Genomic DNA, 17,070 nt, shown 5'->3' with positions numbered 1-17,070 from the left:
AGGGAGCCCGACACAGGGGCTCGATCCCAGGACCCTGGGATCATGACCTGAGCTGAAGGCGTCTGCAGACGCTTAACCGACTGAGCCACCCAGGCACCCTCTCTGATTATTTTCTTAGTTTAAATTCTTAGAAGTGGTATTTGCAGGTCAGAGTATGAACTTTTTTAAAGCTTTAAAGCTTTAACCGTGCTTGGTGTCTTTTACTGTGGTGGTATTTTTTATGCTCAAACATTTTCCTCTCAGCAGGAGGTGGTGGGGCAGGCATGGAGGTGGGCCCTCCTGACTCCAGCCAGCCCTGGGCTCAGCCTCCTGGACCTGCTGCCTTTTCTCCCCGAGTCCAGTCGGGAGTGCTGATTAACTTCAGACTGGTTGTCTCTGGTTGAGGCAGTTCAGCCCATGTGGCCAGACTGGGCTGGGCTTGGCTGGGGGCAGGGTGGCCTCTGGGGAGGGATTGGTGAGTTCAGCCCCGCTGGAGCTGTGCCCAGTGAGCTCACCGCCTCCAGAAGCCATGGCTGCCTTTCCCAGCCCTCTGTCTTCCAGCCTGGGGCTGTAGCTCAGAACGGGCTGTTCCACCGGCATTGCTCGGCGGGGGAGAATAAGCCTGCTGGGATGACCTTCCGCTCCCTCATCTTGCTCTCCATACCCCGCCCCCACCGTCAACATCTGGTTCTTGTAGGAAACCTTGTAATTACCAGAAGGCAGAGAGGACAGGCCCAGAGAGCAATAGGTTGTTTTCACCTCTGACTTGAGAGTTCTTGCCTCTGAAATGAGGGGGACATGCTGACGGTGTGGCTTTTTCTGGGGACATGTTTTCTTCTTCCTGAATTCCAGACTCTTAGAATCCCTGACTGGGCAGCCGTGAGGAAGGCAGGATTACAGCTTCTTGATCCCTGGGTCCCTAGGGATGGTTAGAAGTGGGTGTTTGAGCCTGGGGTCCTGAGAGTAGATGGCCGTGGGTACTGCAGCCCTGAGGAAGAGACCAGGGAAGAAAGGGCCCTGCGGTTCCCCTCCCAATTCTTAGCTCACAGGCAGCATTGAAACTCCTGAATCAGCTTGGGAGGGCCTGGCCTCCACCTGGAGTCCTGAGATATAAGAGGTGCATATCTTGCTTAAGAGCTAGGGCTTGGAGTCCCAGAACAGCCTCCTTGGGCATGTCTGAGGTCAGGGGCTGTCCTAGTTTCCAGGCTGTGGTCTTGAGCGCTACATTCAGGAAGGTCATGCCTTTCAGCTCATGGCAGGTCTGAGTTGTGGGGGTCCCCTAGAGCGCAAGACCAAGAGCCAGTGTGGTCTCTCAGGGTCCTATGCTGGGCTTGGGCAGTCCCACTTCAATGCTTGTTCTGGCCAGATGGTCCCCCAGTCCCTAATCTGGGGGGTGGAGACAGCACCAAATCCCTCCCAAGACTGTCATCATCACCTTTCTGGATGATAAGGGCCAGTGGTCAGTAATGAGTGGCCAGGTAAGGTTCCCTGAGTTGACTACCTCTGTCCCTTAGGCTCCTTGACCTGGAATGTGGGCTGGCAGTCTGTTTATCTGCAGCCCCCCAACAGTAGTGATCCTGGATCAAGGTTTTCCATGTGATTCATTTTCCATTAAGTGATCAACAGGTCCTTCCTGAGTCTTCTCCTGTGTCCTTTTCAATTACTGTTTCTGTTCTCTGTCCCTTCTGTCTCCACCAGGGCTGACTGAGTGCTTTGGAGCCAAGACTCTCAGACTCCCACATGTTAACCAGTTTGTGGGGTGATCTTTGTTCAATCCCAAATTAGCAGTACAGGCAGTCCGTTCAGTGAGGAGGAAGTAAAGAGGACTTCATGGACTGAAGCCATCAGGGAGGACTTCCTGGAGGAAGGGGAAACTGCCTTTGAAGGAAGGGGCAGGGAGTTTGCACTAGCCAGAAACCCTCCACTGGGTACCTTTCTGGTCCCGGGGGGAATTGTACCCTTGGATCAAGGGTAACCTCTTGTTCTCACTCTCATTTGGAAGGTTTTATTGCCAACCTGTCTGTGCAGCGGCAGTTCTTCCCCACTGACGAGGACGAAATGGGAGCCGCCAAGGCCCTGATGAGACTTCAGGACACATACAAGCTGGACCCAGACACGATTTCTAAAGGACAACTTCCAGGTACCTTACCACTCCAGGCTTTGCCCATCCAGTGGATGTGTGTCTACTAGGGCGTCTGGACAGGGTTGGAGCGACCACTGTCTTGTGGTCTTTACCCTCAGGCACACCATCACTGCTGGTGGTGATGCTCTCTTGGGTTTCCGGTTGGTGCCAGTCCCCCTCATTCACATGACAGCCACCTCCTCTCAGCCCCGTCCCTTCCCTCCCACACCCTCTCCTCTCTCTTCTCCTCTCCCCTCTCAGAGAAAGCCAAGGCTGCTGCTCAGGACCCCTTGGCCTCTGCCTCCAGAGCACCGCTCAGATCTGCTTCCAGACCTGCTTCTGTCCCCACACCCTCTGATTTCTTTTCGATGAAGGCTGATCTCTGGACTCCCTGCCCTGTGTCCTGTGTGTCCTCAGTTACAGTCTCTGCCCTGTTCGTTCTTGGCCCACCCCACTTGGCTCTTCCCCCTGATCTCACACACACCATAGGTTCTTACTCATCTTACAAACCCCTCCCTCAGGACCCAAAGCCCTTTGAGTCTCTGCTGTTGATGGATCTCTTGGTTAGCCTAACCTGGCTAGGCTGCTGGACAGTCAGCCGCATGCTCTGCACTTCTTTGCTTCCCAGGTCCTCCTGAACATGCAGAGTCTGGCCTCTTTGCCCACCATCCACTGCTCCTGTCCCTGCCAGGTCACCAGTGGCCACTCAGCTGCTAAAGCCAGCGGTGGGGTTTCAGGCATAATGTCCTTAAATTTTTCAGCAGTATTTGGCACATTGAGTGTCCCAGTCTTCCTGATACTCTCCCTCCTTTGAATTCTGGGGCACTGATCTCTATTGCTTCTTTTTCTGGCTTTTCCGCTCTTTTTTTTTTTTTTTTTAAAACAGGCCCCTTTCTTCTGATTGCCTCAGTATGCTAAGAAGAAGATATATTGGGTCTGGGGGACTGTTAGAGGCCAATAAACCCAGGGGTTCAATTAGACCCCATTAGACTTTGGATGCCACTCGCCCATGGGGCCCCAAAAGAGGCACAAACCCAGGGAATCACAGTGTGTAGGAGAAAGAGGCAATCTGTTGTCGGCCAGGAAAGGCCTAGAATCGGGCACTGAGGAGTCTGGTGAGCCACTGGGAAGGAGTGTAGACTTCTTAATTCCTGCCTCAGTCAGGTCTTGGATCAAGCCAGGCCAGAGCCAGTGAGAGAAGGCCCCTCAGGGCACCTGCAAGATGTGTTCACACTGTAGCTGTGACAATGGTTGGTAGGAGGAGGGAGCCACACCCAGGCATTGACGTTGTACATTCAGTTAACAGATCCTTGCATGTCCTGGAGGAGCAGGGAGGGTGGAAGGGAGTTATTCCCCAGGATTCCCTTACTTAGAGTTTTCCCTAAGCACCTTCTCCAGGTGAGCCCAGCCATTCCCATAGCATGTACATGGATGATATCCACATCTGTGTTTCCCATCAAGGCTTACCGCCAAGCCTCCAACCAGTGAAGGCAAATGCCTTTGGGGCATCTCTACTTGGGTGTTCTGTGGACTCCTCAAAAGTCACATGTTCCAAACTGAAATCCTCATTGCCTTTTGAAATGTTTACCCTCCTCCCTCGCTCCTTGCCTGAGCAAACAGCACCTCCGTCCACTGGTAGCCCACGTCAGAATCCTAAGGCTCGTGGATCCTACCTGTCTTATGTCTTCTTCTTTACTTGGAGTCCCTGACTCCAGACTCATGGTCACTCACTTCTCAACTGGATTATTGAAATAACGTTTTGACTTGTCGTGTATCTCCAGCTCACTCCTTAAAATCATTCTCCGTGTGGTCTTAAGCACATCTCCTATTTACATCAGTTCCTGATCACAAAGCTTAACTTTTAACTGCTAAACCCAAGTTCCTCCTATGTGTAGTCTTTGAGGTCTTGCATGGTGCCCTCTCCCGGGCCCCCTTGCCTATACTAAGTTAAGTTTGTACTAAGCTACCCCTCACCTAGCTTCCTTGTCCATCCCACACCCGCTGCAGGAATAGCTTTACCCACATCAGCTGGGTCTCATGTCTGTCTGATTGCTTTTCAGCACTCAGTGCTGGCACTCTCCAGAGAGTGCTTTCCAAGGGGGTAGACTTTTGATGGGCTTCTGGGGAGGATGCTGAATATGTGGGAGCTGTTCTTGACCTCGGCCTCTGTGAGACATTTGGCATCCTGGGGATCATAGAAGACATCTTTACATGTCATCTCGTTGAATTCTTGCCACGACTTCTCTAAAATTGATGGTATTAACTCTAGACCTAAGGGGACTGCGACTCAGAGAGGCTCAGTAAATTATCCATGGGCACACACAGCTGGTGGGTGCCATAGCGAGGCCCACACAGACCCAGCTTTGTCCAGCTAGCTCAGCTGCAGTGTTACAGTGCCTCTGTCATTGTGAGTTCCTGAGAACTGCATAGCTAAAGGAGATCTGTGGAGGCCCAAGGGATCAAGGAACCCCTTGATCCCTAGCCTGTCTACTAACTCCATCTTGTGTTTACTCTCCTCGCCTTCCTACCCAACGTTGCCCTATTGCTGCAGTATCACAGTGAGCAGACCCCAGTCTCTGAAGTACCCGACCCATTGCAGTAGGGGTTTCATTGTGCACAGAGCCCCACCTTGGACATCAGGCAGAAAGAAGCCCCTCTAAGGCAGCTCTTCCATGTCACCCATGCCTAGGTGTCTGTTAATGGGGTTAACAGAGATTCCCCTGCTTTCCAGGGAGGGTCACAGCCCTTCCTTCCTCTGCATGGGGCTTGATTTTTCATTGTTCCCTGAGGAGTACACTCATGGCCCCTCCCACCTCACCCCTATCCTAAATCCTACATTTTCTCAGAGGTAGCATACTACATCTCATCCTTCTTGACTTGAGACTATCTTCAGGTCACTTTCCCGTGCCAGGCCCATGGCAAATAACCTGTGCTCATAGGACCTGCAGAATTGATGCTCACCGAGGTCCCCGCCACCTAACGATCAAAGCTGGCACTGCAGTCTTGGCTCTGACCTCCCTTGGCGTCTGTTCGCGTTACCTCTCAGGTCCTGCTCAGGGTTCCTCTTTGTCCTTTCTCTGGAGGGTTCTGGCCTTAGCCATATTCTCTCCTCTCTCTTCATACTCTTGCTGGAAGTAGTTATCCTCATCCATGGCTTTAGCTGCCCCCTAAGTTCCATTTTTTATATTTTTATATATTTTTTATTCAACTAATTTTTCTACTTTCCAGACTCCTAGGGCCAGCTGCCCAGCAGACATCTCCTCTGTGGCTCACAGGACCTTCATACTCTCCTGAATACTATTGCTTCTTGGGCTTCTTCACAACAGAGGCCCCTTCCCACATGGGAGAATGGGAGTCTGTGGCCAGGAGATTGGCTGTGAGCCCCAGTCTGAGGCAGGCCCAACCTGGTTGTGCTCACTTGGAAGTGCATGGCCTGAAGCCCCAGTGGGACTCTGCTGGGATGATGCCCCCCTTCCACTGGCTCAGGTTTCCTCACTGTGGGAATCTCTCTCCATAGCCCAGAGGCTCTTTAGAGCCTGACTGTTTGCCCTTCCTGCTGCAGGAACCAAGTACCAGGCCATGCTGAGTGTGGATGACTGTTTTGGGATGGGCCGCTCTGCCTACAACGAAGGCGACTATTACCACACAGTCCTGTGGATGGAGCAGGTGCTGAAGCAGCTCGATGCTGGGGAGGAGGCCACCATAGCCAAGGCTGAGGTGCTGGACTACCTGAGCTACGCTGTCTTCCAGCTGGGTGACCTGCACCGTGCCCTGGAGCTCACCCGCCGCCTGCTTTCTCTTGGTAAGGAGGTTCTAGGGGAAGGTCAGAGCTGATGGGAGGCCGGCACGAGAGCTAGTCACTCCACCGGCCACTACCTGGCCGATCTCCTGGGACTGAGCCAGTTTGACATGTTGCTGGCCAGTGACCAATGGCTTACTGCTCTCAGGCCCATTCTAGCTGCTGGTTAGCTCTTTACCCACCTCGTTTCTGGCCCTAGTCCTTGCCCAGTTGCTTATGGATACACTCAGACCTGTGGCCTTACACACTCCCTTTTAAAATAGGAATGCAGTGGTGCAGTGCATCCTCTGCTCTGCAGGGTGAGCCTTCACATGGTCAGGAGCAGCTCAGGAAGCAAACCGTGCTTCAGGATTGCTGCAGTGACCATGGCCTGACCTGTTAGTTCGAGGTCTGAGGTCTTACTGGGGGACTTGCTGTGGCATTGGTGTTGTAAGGGTCTTGGACTAAAGGAGATTAAAAGCACTGTGTCTTTAAAACCTGTCTGTTCCACCTCTTACTGATAGATGGGATAATCATAGTCTGGAATGTCACAGATCAGCAAAGACTTTCTTTTGCTGCTGCTTTTCATGGGCCTTGAGTCTGATGCCCGCTACCATATGAGTGTCCTGCAAGACTGATGTGGGAAGAGAGCTTCGTAGATGCTGTCATGTTAGTAAGAGCCTTGGCCTGGGACTCAGGAGGCCTGGCTTCCTGTTCAGTCTAACCTTAGCCTGAATCTATTAATATCTTTGGGCCTTGGTTTCCTCATCTATGGAGTGGCACAGTAATCCTGCCAAGCTTGCTCCTCTGTGTTGTGAGGCCCACAAGATGAGGCTATGGCATTGTCATATGGTTGTTCTTTTTGCCAAGATTTCAGCCTGCCTTGTCATCGTGGCCAGCATGTGATCTGGTCACCGGTAATGGTTGTACTCTAGGGAACGAATGTAAGTGACTCACAGCCAAGTCAGGAGGAGGCGGCAGGAGACTGGACTGCTTTTCTAGACCTGCACCGTTGGGCCCTCCAGGGAGGCCTGAGAGGAGAGCCCCCTGTGTGGCTGGCTATGCGACCTCCTCTGTGGCTCCTTTCCCATCTCTGACAGCCGGGAGAGCCTGTGTTGGCTGTTCAGCTCCGACCAGCGAGCCCGGGTTAGATGCTGTGGAAAGCACAATACTGCGTGCAAATGAGCTGCTGGGAGAGAAAACCGCTTACAGAATAATTTCTCTAAATGACCTAACAGATGTTTGTGGTTTCCTTTTCCTTCTTGTTCTTTGCTCTTTCTAGACCCGAGCCATGAACGAGCTGGAGGGAATCTGCGGTACTTTGAACGGTTGTTGGAGGAAGAAAGAGAAAAAATGTTATCAAATCAGACAGAAGCTGGACTAGCCACACAGGAAAGCATCTATGAGAGGCCTGTGGACTACCTGCCTGAGAGGGACGTCTATGAGAGCCTCTGTCGTGGGGAGGGTGTCAAACTGGTGAGACACATGGCCAGGTCCCACATGTGGACCTAGACTTCGGCTCTGGATGGGCAGCTTTGGGGAGGACGTTCCTCTGTGTGTAGGCTGTTTCCTCAGTGTCTTGCCCAGTTCTTTGTAGCATCTGCTGAGGCTGACGGGTGGGTGTTCTCTGAGGTGTAGGACGGGAGACTGTCTCCCCCGATGTCCCAGGCGGAGTTTGAATCCTCTGAGTTATTGCTGAGCTCCCCTCCCTACCGCAACATGCCCAGCTTCTGCTGGACTCATGCTGTGAGGAAAACCATGGGTGTGGATGTGCCCCATGGGAAGTTGTGGTCTCTGTCGTGAAGACGCGGCAGTAGCTAACAGCTCAGTCTCTGGTGTCACTGATTTTTTATTTATTTTTGTTTAAAAAAAATTTTTTTTTTAAGATTTTATTTATTTATTTGACAGAGAGAGAGACAGCGAGAGAGGGAACACAAGCAGGGGGAGTGGGAGAGGGAGAAGCAGGCTTCCCGCTGCAGGGAGCCCGACGAGGGGCTCGATCCCAGGATCCTGGGACCATGACCTGAGCCAAAGGCAGACACTTAACGACTGAGCTCCCAAGCGCCCCTGGTGTCACTGATTTTTGAGAGCCCTGGGACTCCAGTGCTTCCTCAGCAGGCTCTGGTATGAGGCGGTCTCTGGGCCTCGTCCGTGTCTATATCTGCGTGCCTCCCAGCGGCTTCTCCACCTAGAAGGCCTCTCCCCCGCCTCAGCCCTTCTCACCTACTCGTATCTCTGTGAGAAGAGTTAGGGATTAAGCTTGTGCCCCAGGACTTGTGGACGAGAGGAATTCTTGCAAGAGAGGAAACATTACATGATTTGTGGGGTATTGTTTCTCTCAGTCAAGCTGTGGGGCTTTGTTTGCTTCTGTGGTGAGGCAGGAGGGAGCAGCTGCTGGGCTCCGGCTCTGAGACCCCGTCTGCAGCCAGCCAGCCTGGGGCCAAGGATTAGGACTTACTGTGCTCAGAGCCTGTTGCTTTGTATGTTCCCCAGACTCCCCGGAGGCAGAAGAGGCTTTTCTGTAGGTACCACCATGGCAACAGATCGCCGCAGCTCCTCATTGCCCCCTTCAAAGAGGAGGATGAGTGGGACAGCCCACACATCGTCAGGTACTACGATGTCATGTCTGACGAGGAAATCGAGAGGATCAAGGAGATCGCGAAACCCAAAGTAGGTGTCTCTGCAGTTCCTTCCTGGGCTCCTTATCCCCGGTATCATGGGGTGGTTTGTTTGCTTACTCCACTGGCCTTTGCCAGTGTCTAGCATGAGTCTGCTGTCTGGGTCCTGAGGTACTGCAGACTCAGTTTGACCTTGTGGGTTCATGGTCCAAGGGCAAAGAAAACTGAAGGAACCAATGTGGACAGCCAGGTGCTATGACAGAAGGACTCCCTGGGAGCAGGGCAGGTCCACAGTGGGAAGTGTCAGCTCACCTGGTCGGGGGCTGGTGTGTGGGCGAGTTTTGGAGAACTGCCATAGGGTGCTGCCATCCTGGGTCGTGTGGAGCTCCCAGTTAGTACTGCGAAGAAGTGATTGACTTGGAGAATGAACATCTTTACACTATTCAGTCTTCTCATCCACAAGCACTCCGGGTCTCTCCATTTATTCATATCTTGTAAAATTTCTTCATACATGCCCGGCACATTTCTTGTTAGGTTTATTCCTAGGTAGTTTTTTTTGTTGTTTTTTCATCATATTTTTACTGGTTACCTTGTTTTATTAGCTTACTATATCATATGCTGAAGTATTGAAAATAAAAGTATATTTTATAGTAACAGGGAACGTTTACTGAGTTCTTTTCTTTTTTGGAGATTTATTTATTTATTGGAGAGAGAGAGAGCAGAGTGAGCGAGAGAGAACATGAGTAGGGGAGAGGGGTAGAGGGAGAGGGAGAAGCAGGCTCCCTTTGGAGCCTGACGGGCTCAATCCCAGGACCCTGGGATCAGGACCTGAGCTGAAGGCAGACGCTTAACCAACTGAGCCAGCCAGGCGCCCCTGAGTTCTCTTTTTAAGATTTATTTATTTGAGAAAGAGCATGCGTGAGTGAATTTAACGCGGTGGGGAGGGAAAGAATCTCAAGCAGACTACTGCTGAATGCGGAGCCTTCTCGGGGCTCGATCTCAGAACCCTGAGATCGTGACCCTAGCTGAAATCAAGAGTCAGGTTCTTTTTTTTTTTTTTTTTTAAGATTTTATTTATTTTTTGACAGAGAGAGACACAGCGAGAGAGGGAACACAAGCAGGGGGAGTGGGAGAAGGAGAAGCAGGCTTCCTGCAGAGCAGGGAGCCCAACGTGGGGCTCGATCTCAGGACCCTGGGATCATGACCTGAGCCGAAGGCAGATGCTTAACGAATGAGCCACCCAGGTGCCCCAAGAGTCAGGTTCTTAACCAACTGAGCTACCCAGGTGCCCCTGTTTTCTGAGTTCTTAAGTGTGACAGGCCCTGTTTTAAGTGCTTAACATATATAAACTATCTCGTCTGTTAAGTACACTGTCATTGTCTTCATTTTACCCACAGGGAAGCAGACCTGTACAGATTTGCAGCTAGTTGTTCAACTTCCTTATTCCTCTTTCAGGTTTTAGCTGATTCTCTTGGTCGTTCGGACACCATCGTCAGCTGCAAATAAGGAAAATTTTGTTTTCTCCTTCCTAATAATCATAGTTCCTTTGTTTTTATCATCTTGTTGAACTGCTTGGAACTCCTTGAGCATTGTTAACATTTGGCATCCTGGTCTTGTTCCTGAATTTCCTGGAGATTCCTCTGGTATTTCATGTCTAAGTATGCAGTTGGCTGTTGGTTTCATATATACGTCATTAGGCTGTAAAATTATTCTTGTATTTCTAGATCATAGAAGATTTGCTCCCATTTGACGTCATTCAAGTAGAACCACTTCCGGCCATGTCCCCACCCTTTTCCTATCACTGGTGATTACAAGGGGGGCATTTAGCTGGATCCTCTGTTGCTCTGCACCTAATAGACTTGTAGTGGCCAGGAGGCCCTACACTTGTGGAGAGACAGAAAATAGGTTCCTATCCTGGCCCCCCTGCACCTCATCATGAAGCGACCTTGGCTTGAGGTACAAGGACATCTAGCGCCCAGACTCAGCCATTGAGGTTGCTGAGGGATGGTCTAGCCAGTGTGTGTGGAGAATGGGGACCAGGACCCACCCTTTCCACTCCCTGGGTCAGCTGCAAAGTCCTCCAGGGAAGAAAACTGTTTCCCTGGTTGCCAGGTGAGAGAGGCTTTGTTCTGCTAGGACCTCCTGAGAGGTTCCTCAGTTGTCCCTCAGGCCAAGGCACTGAAACATTTCTGTGTGTGTATTCATGTTGGGTGTGTGGTGCACATGCGTGGCAGGGGCGGCGTGGGGGGAGTTTTGGGAAAACTTGTCTTTGAATAGAAGCCATGGCATGGGCCATTACAAACTGACCTCTCCTTTCCGGAGCCTGTGAGGGACAGATGCTATTATGGCTTTGAAGTAGGGCCCATGAGCTTAACTTGGCCTGCGCGGAATGCCTGGCAGCTGCCTTTTTGGGTCCCTGGCCTGCTTTCCAAATAGCCGTGCCTATCTCTGGGAGCAGAACACGGCTGCCCACAGCCTCCTTGTGGATGCCAGGCCAGCACCGAGGCTCAGATGTTTGGATGGGGCTTAGCTGCGGCTGCACTTGTCATCGGGAGCAGTCGTAGCTAGGAGCTCAGGGAAGTCCTCTGTCCTCGGTGCCCTGCCACACTGCCTGAGCTGGGTGCAGTGTCCTGGCTAGGTGATCTCCTGGCCAGTCTTCTGCTCTGCCCACATCTCTCCATCCCTTCTGCCATTGACTCTTGCCTTGAGCTCTGCCTTGAGCTCCTCTCTGGCTGCCTTGTTACCACTCCAGCCCTTCCTTAGTCAGCTTTGCACGAGCTGTCCACGTTCTGATTGTGAATGTCCGTTACCTGCCTTCCCTGTTTCTCATTTGCCATGAGCTTGCTTCCAGGCCGTCTCCACTTGCCTCTTTGGCCTCTTCTTATCCACAGTCATGGTATCACACCCATTTTCGTGCCTGGACCTCTGCGTTGCTGTTCCTTCCCTGTTCCTATAATGTTCCCCTACTTGGCTAACTCCTGCTTACCCCTCAGGTCTCAGCTGGGTGGTCTTGCCCTGACCATTCTCGACTGTATAGACTGAGCTCCCACAGACATGAAGCTTACCCCGCTCCCAGCTCTCCCCCTTGGGGGCCATGTCTTGGTCACCCAGTATAACGCCAGCCACATAGTAGGCGCTCAGTAAGTATTTATTGAAATTAGGGGGAAGTGCTGTTGGGGTGGGGTCTGTGGTCCCACCCATGTGAGGTCATTAGGACAGTACACAGCTGAAGCATGGTGAGCTGCCTTTGGGCAGCAAGTGCTTCCTGGGAGCGTCACTGTACCTGTCTGTGGAGATCGGGAGGGTATGAGGTAGGTTAGGGGTGTTCGTGGATGTGTGTGTGTTAGCATACATGTGGAGGTAGGTGGCTTCCAGGCAGCAGATCACATATTTCAATTTGTACAGTCCTTTCCAGATTCTATCATCTGACCTTGTGAGGCTCCTAAGCGAGTAGAGAGTGTGCCTCTTATCTTTGCTCTTCACAGCAGTGGGAGCCCAGTGTGAGCTGCTGCAGCAGAAGGGTGTTTGGGTAGGTTTCTTGGCAGAGGAGACTGCTGTGGTTGAGAAGGAGCAGGTCAAGAGGAGCATACAAGGTTGAGGATCAGGGACGGGGTCTGAATGTGGTGGGAGTAGCTGCACACAGGTGGTGCTCAGGCAGGGGCGGTACGTGTGCCTGGTGAGAAAGCAGTCTGTCCGGGCAGGTGGGTGGGTGGACAAAGGTGACTCCAGAGGCATAGTTCTGCAGACAGCACAGACCTGGCTGAGAGCAGGGCAGTGGCCAGGGCGTGACAGCAGAGCAGGAAATGTGGGGGCCTTAGACTCCTGCCCTTGCCTGGCTTGCAGGATCATGGTGCCTTGTCTAGGGCCAACTGCCTGAAAAACTTCTTTCCCCCACTGGTCTGAATGGCAGATCTGGTCCAGTCTCTCTAGGAAAACACTCAAGGCAAAAAAAGGATAAGTCTGCCCTCTCTTCCTGCCTTCCAGCTTGCACGAGCCACTGTTCGTGATCCCAAGACAGGCGTCCTCACTGTTGCCAGCTACAGGGTTTCCAAAAGGTTAGCAGAGGTGGTTGCGGTGGTGGGGTGGTGGTGGTGGGGTGGCAGCTCAAACCCTATCTCCAGGGCTTCCTCGTTTCACTCGAGGGAGCTTGGCTTGGCTTGTCCTTCCTGCCGACACCTTCCTTACTTAGAATACTCATCCTGTGCTGCTTGTTCGTGCTGGCTCTGACTCTGGGGGGAGAGTACGAGACCTCATCTAAGCTGCCTTCCCCACCTTCCTTTCTCTCCCTCTTTTGGCTTAGCTCATGGCTGGAGGAGGACGATGACCCTGTTGTGGCTCGAGTGAATCTTCGGATGCAGCACATCACAGGGCTCACAGTAAAGACTGCAGAACTGCTGCAGGTATGGCTGGCTCCCGGGACCCTGGGGTTGGGAAGCGGGTATTTCTGGCTAGGTGGTCTTGCAGGGTGCCCAGAGCCAGGCTGAGGGGGCTTACCCAGTGAACTGTATGACTGCACAGTGCTTTGGATATGGAGTGACCTCACACAGGGAAGCTAGAATTAAGCATGCCCACTGTCATTCCAGTAGTTATCATTCAACAGATATTGATTATCTTTTGTGTGCCCAAGTATCATACTAGGAGCTAGGGGCCAGGGGTGGGCATGGCAGACCCATTTGTATCTCTTGACTATGGAAGCTGAAATCCTGAGTTGTTTTAGGGACACTTCTAAGAGAGCTATAAATATCTTTAGAGGTCATAGTTCCGATGCACCTGGTTCACATGCACTTGGAGGTAAAGTGTTCTGTGATACATTGGTAGGAAAAGTGAGAGGTCAGGAGATGCTGATGAGAGTGGAGAGCTTTGTAGCTCCTGTGGAACCCTGGCTTTCTGCCTTTATTTCAAAGGTGATTGTGAAGACACATGGCAGCTGGGTAGAGCTCCTAATAATGTATCCTCTGGTATATATTGAGTTTAAATCAGTTTTGGCCATGCTCCCTTCTGAACGTTGGAACTTCTGGGTTCTATTGTAAAGTGGTGACCTGAGACACTGCTAGAGAAGTTTCACTGGCATTTTTTACATTTTACTAAAAAGATTTTATTTATTTATTGAGAGAGCGTGTGTGTACGCACACAAGCAGGGGAAGGGGTAGAGGCAGAGGGAGAGAGAGAATATCAAGCAGACTCCACGCTGAGCGCGGAGCCCTATGCGGGGCTTCATCCCATGACCCTGGGATCATGACCCGAGCTGAAATCGAGAGTCAGATGCATAATCGACTGAGCCACTCAGGTGCCCCTTGCTGGCATTTTTTAAAGAGTCCCCTGGGTCTGTCTGGCCAGAGTTTCTATGTATTTAAGGATTGAACCTTTGACCTTTAGGCTTGGCAACCATAGATTTCATTAGAATATTGAACTGAAGATCATTTGGAAGATTCTCTGAACTTTTGCCTGGATACACTCAAGCAAATCACTGATTTTTTTTTTTTTTTCTCTAGCTTTGTCAGCAATCAGAAAACCAGTTTTGAAGGTCCTCTTTATGGATTTGTGTGAAATCTACCAGTTTTTAAAAACATGCTGATTACCTTTCAGTCTTGTGAAAATTTTATATAATCTTCAGTTCAGTCCAGTTTAGTGTTGAGTTTATAAACTTAATCTTTTTTTTTTTTTTTTTAAAGATTTTATTTATTTATTTGAGAGAGAGAATGAGAGAGACAGAGAGCACATGAGAGGGGGGAGGGTCAGAGGGAGAAGCAGGCTCCCTGCCGAGCAGGGAGCCCGATGCGGGACTCGATCCTGGGACTCTAGGATCATGACCTGAGCCGAAGGCAGTCGCCTAACCAACTGAGCCACCCAGGCGCCCAAACTTAATCTTTTTTTAAGATTTTATTTATTTATTTGAGAGAGTGCATGTGCACATGAGCTGGGGAGAGGGGTAGAGGGAGAGGGAAAAGCACACTCCCCGCTGAGCAGGGAGCCTGACGCGGGGTTCCATCCCAGGACCCTGAGAGCATGACCTGAGCCAAAGACAGATGCTTAACCGAGCCACCCAGGTGCCCCAATTTAATTTTTTTTTAAAGATTTTATTTATTTATTTGAGAGTGTGAGCAGGGGGAGGGGCAGAGGGAGAGGGAGAATCTCAAGCAGACTCTGCACCGAGGGCAGAGCCCAACATGGGGCTCGATCTCACCAGCCTGAGATCGTGAACTGAGCGGAAATCAAGAGTTGGATGCTTAACCAACTGAACCATGCAGGTGCCCCAAGCTTAATTTAATTTTAAGGTGGTCCCATAAACAAGCACTTCAGTAGAGGACTTCTGCCACATTTCCCATTTCCACCATTTCAGGAGCGGTAGGGACTGTGAGTGCACTAGGTACATCTCTGTTGGCATTGTTGTGATTCCTATCTTCATGGAGCAGGACTATTGTTAGGACATCTGCCACTGTCAGAGCCAGTGATAGGACTCTCTTGGCCCCCATCGAGGACAGCATTCTGCTTGACTGGCTGATTCCATACCCTGACCGGTGGGCTGAGGAGACGGGATGGGACCTGTGTCCCAGTTGCCCTCCCAGCTGGCTCCCTGGCTCCACGCTCTGAACCCTATATCACATGCAGCGGAGAAGGCAGCAGCTTCGTACTTGGACGGGCTTCTCTGCCACAACCCTGCCTCCATCTTGTCTGGCCTGTCATCATGTTGTAGGTCAGTGATCAGTGGGATCTGAATGCCAGGACTCCGCGTGGAGGGGCTCTTAAAGTCAGGGCTCTTCTGGAAGACCCAGACCACAGCTGCTCAGGGGCTGAGGCCCCATTTTTGTTTGCCTTCTTCTTCTTCTAGGAACTGTCTTGGCATTTCCTTTGCCCCAGCCAGCAGTGTTGAAAGCTTTGACCCTGCATGGTCTGAGGGACAGGAACCTGGGTTTCAGCACCTCCCTCTAAGTGTTCATTCAGTGTGGACTGGTTGCAGTATAATCAGTGCCTAGGCACCAGCAAGAGCCTGAACTCCATGGTCCCTCAGAATGTTACAGACTCCTGGAAAAGAGCTAGTTCTTCTGCTTCCTGTTGACCCTCTTTCACCTGTAGTCGATGTGTTTGCAATGGATCATTTGGAAGAAAAAGAGCAATTGAGGCTTTCTTTTGAACTGGATGAAGGCTTGTCTGATAGTGGAAGAGATGCCACACTGCCAGAATTCTCTAAGACTGAAGGCACTTCTGACTTGATGTCTTAGCCTTAGTAATTTCTGACCATTTATTTTTTTTGTCTTCACTCTGACCTCAGTACCATAAATACCCATGGTTTTCAAATGACTGGCTCTTATACTTTTATAACAACACACTTAATGATTCAAATGAATGCCTCCCCACAGGAATCAGTTTTTTTTGGTGGGGGATTTATTTTTTTTAATTTAAATTCAGTTAATTAACATATAGTATATTGTTAGCTTCAGAGGCAGAGTTCAGTGATTTCATCAGTTGTGTATAATACCCAGTGCTCATTACATCATGTGCCCTCCTTAATGCCCATCACCCAGTTCCCCCATCCTCCCACCCCCTTCCCCTCCAGCAACCCTCAGTTTGTTTCCTAGGGTTAAGAGTCTCTTACGATTTGTCTCCCTCTCTGGTTTCATCGTGTTTTATTTTTCCCTCCCTTCTCATACATTCATCTGTTTTGTTTCTTAAATTCCATATATGAGTGAAATCAAAGGATAATTGTCTCTCTGATTGACTTATTTCGCTTAACATAATACCCTCTAGTTCCATCCGTGTCATTGCAAATGGCAAGATTTCATTTTTTTGATGGCTGCGTAATATTCCATTGTATATATACACCATTCATCTTCTTTATCCATTCATTTGTTGATGGACATCTGGGCTCTTTCCACAGTTTGGCTATTGTGGACATTGCTGCTATAAACATCAGGGTGCACGTACCCCTTCAGATCACTACATTTGTATCTTTGGGGTAAATACCCAGTAGTGCAATTGCTGGGTCATAGGGTAGCTCTATTTTCAACTTTGTGAGGAACCTCATACTGTTTTCCAGAGTGTCTGCACCAGCTTGCATTCCCACCAACAGTGTAGGAGGGTTCCCTTTCTCCACATCCTTGCCAACATTTGTCATTTCCTGACTTGTTAATTTTTTTTTTTTTCATGTAGATAGATAGTGGGCTTGCTTTTTTTTTTTTACGTGCCCTCTTTATTTATTTATTTATTTTTATTCTTATGTTAATCCCCATACATTACATCATTAGTTTTAGATGAAGTGTTCTATGATTCATTGTTTGTGCATAACACCCAGTGCTCCATGCAGAATGTGCCCTCCTCAATACCCACCACCAGGCTAACCCATCCTCCCACCCCCCTCCCCTCTAGAACCCTCAGTTTGTTTTTCAGAGTCCATCGTCTCTCATGGTTCGTCTACCCCTCCGATTTCCCCTGCTTCATTCTTCCCCTCCTGCTACCTTCTTCTTCTTTTTTTTTTCTTAACATATATTGCATTATTTGTTTCAGAGGTACAAATCTGAGATTCAACAGTCTTGCACAATTCACAGCGCTTACCAGAGCACATACCCTCCCCAGAG

At 50.4% G+C, this 17,070-nt stretch overlaps 1 protein-coding gene across 7 annotated transcripts in view; it reads left to right on the top strand.

Annotated features, from left to right (window-relative positions):
* P4HA2 (prolyl 4-hydroxylase subunit alpha 2) overlaps nucleotides 1-17,070 on the top strand; it is a 35,630-nt gene that overhangs the window by 10,749 nt on the left and 7,811 nt on the right. For all 7 annotated transcript variants that reach the window (XM_021701721.1, XM_044917182.1, XM_021701722.2 and 4 more), the window contains 6 exons: nucleotides 1,982-2,119; nucleotides 5,664-5,903; nucleotides 7,162-7,355; nucleotides 8,373-8,549; nucleotides 12,482-12,552; nucleotides 12,798-12,897. In XM_021701721.1, the coding sequence (XP_021557396.1) occupies nucleotides 1,982-2,119; nucleotides 5,664-5,903; nucleotides 7,162-7,355; nucleotides 8,373-8,549; nucleotides 12,482-12,552; nucleotides 12,798-12,897 (920 nt within the window). The remainder of the gene's footprint in view (nucleotides 1-1,981; nucleotides 2,120-5,663; nucleotides 5,904-7,161; nucleotides 7,356-8,372; nucleotides 8,550-12,481; nucleotides 12,553-12,797; nucleotides 12,898-17,070) is intronic.

The sequence above is a fragment of the Neomonachus schauinslandi genome, chromosome 7 (genome assembly GCF_002201575.2).
Source record: "Neomonachus schauinslandi chromosome 7, ASM220157v2, whole genome shotgun sequence".
Classification (NCBI taxonomy): Eukaryota; Metazoa; Chordata; class Mammalia; order Carnivora; family Phocidae; genus Neomonachus; species Neomonachus schauinslandi.
This window is presented reverse-complemented; position numbering and strand designations above follow the sequence as displayed.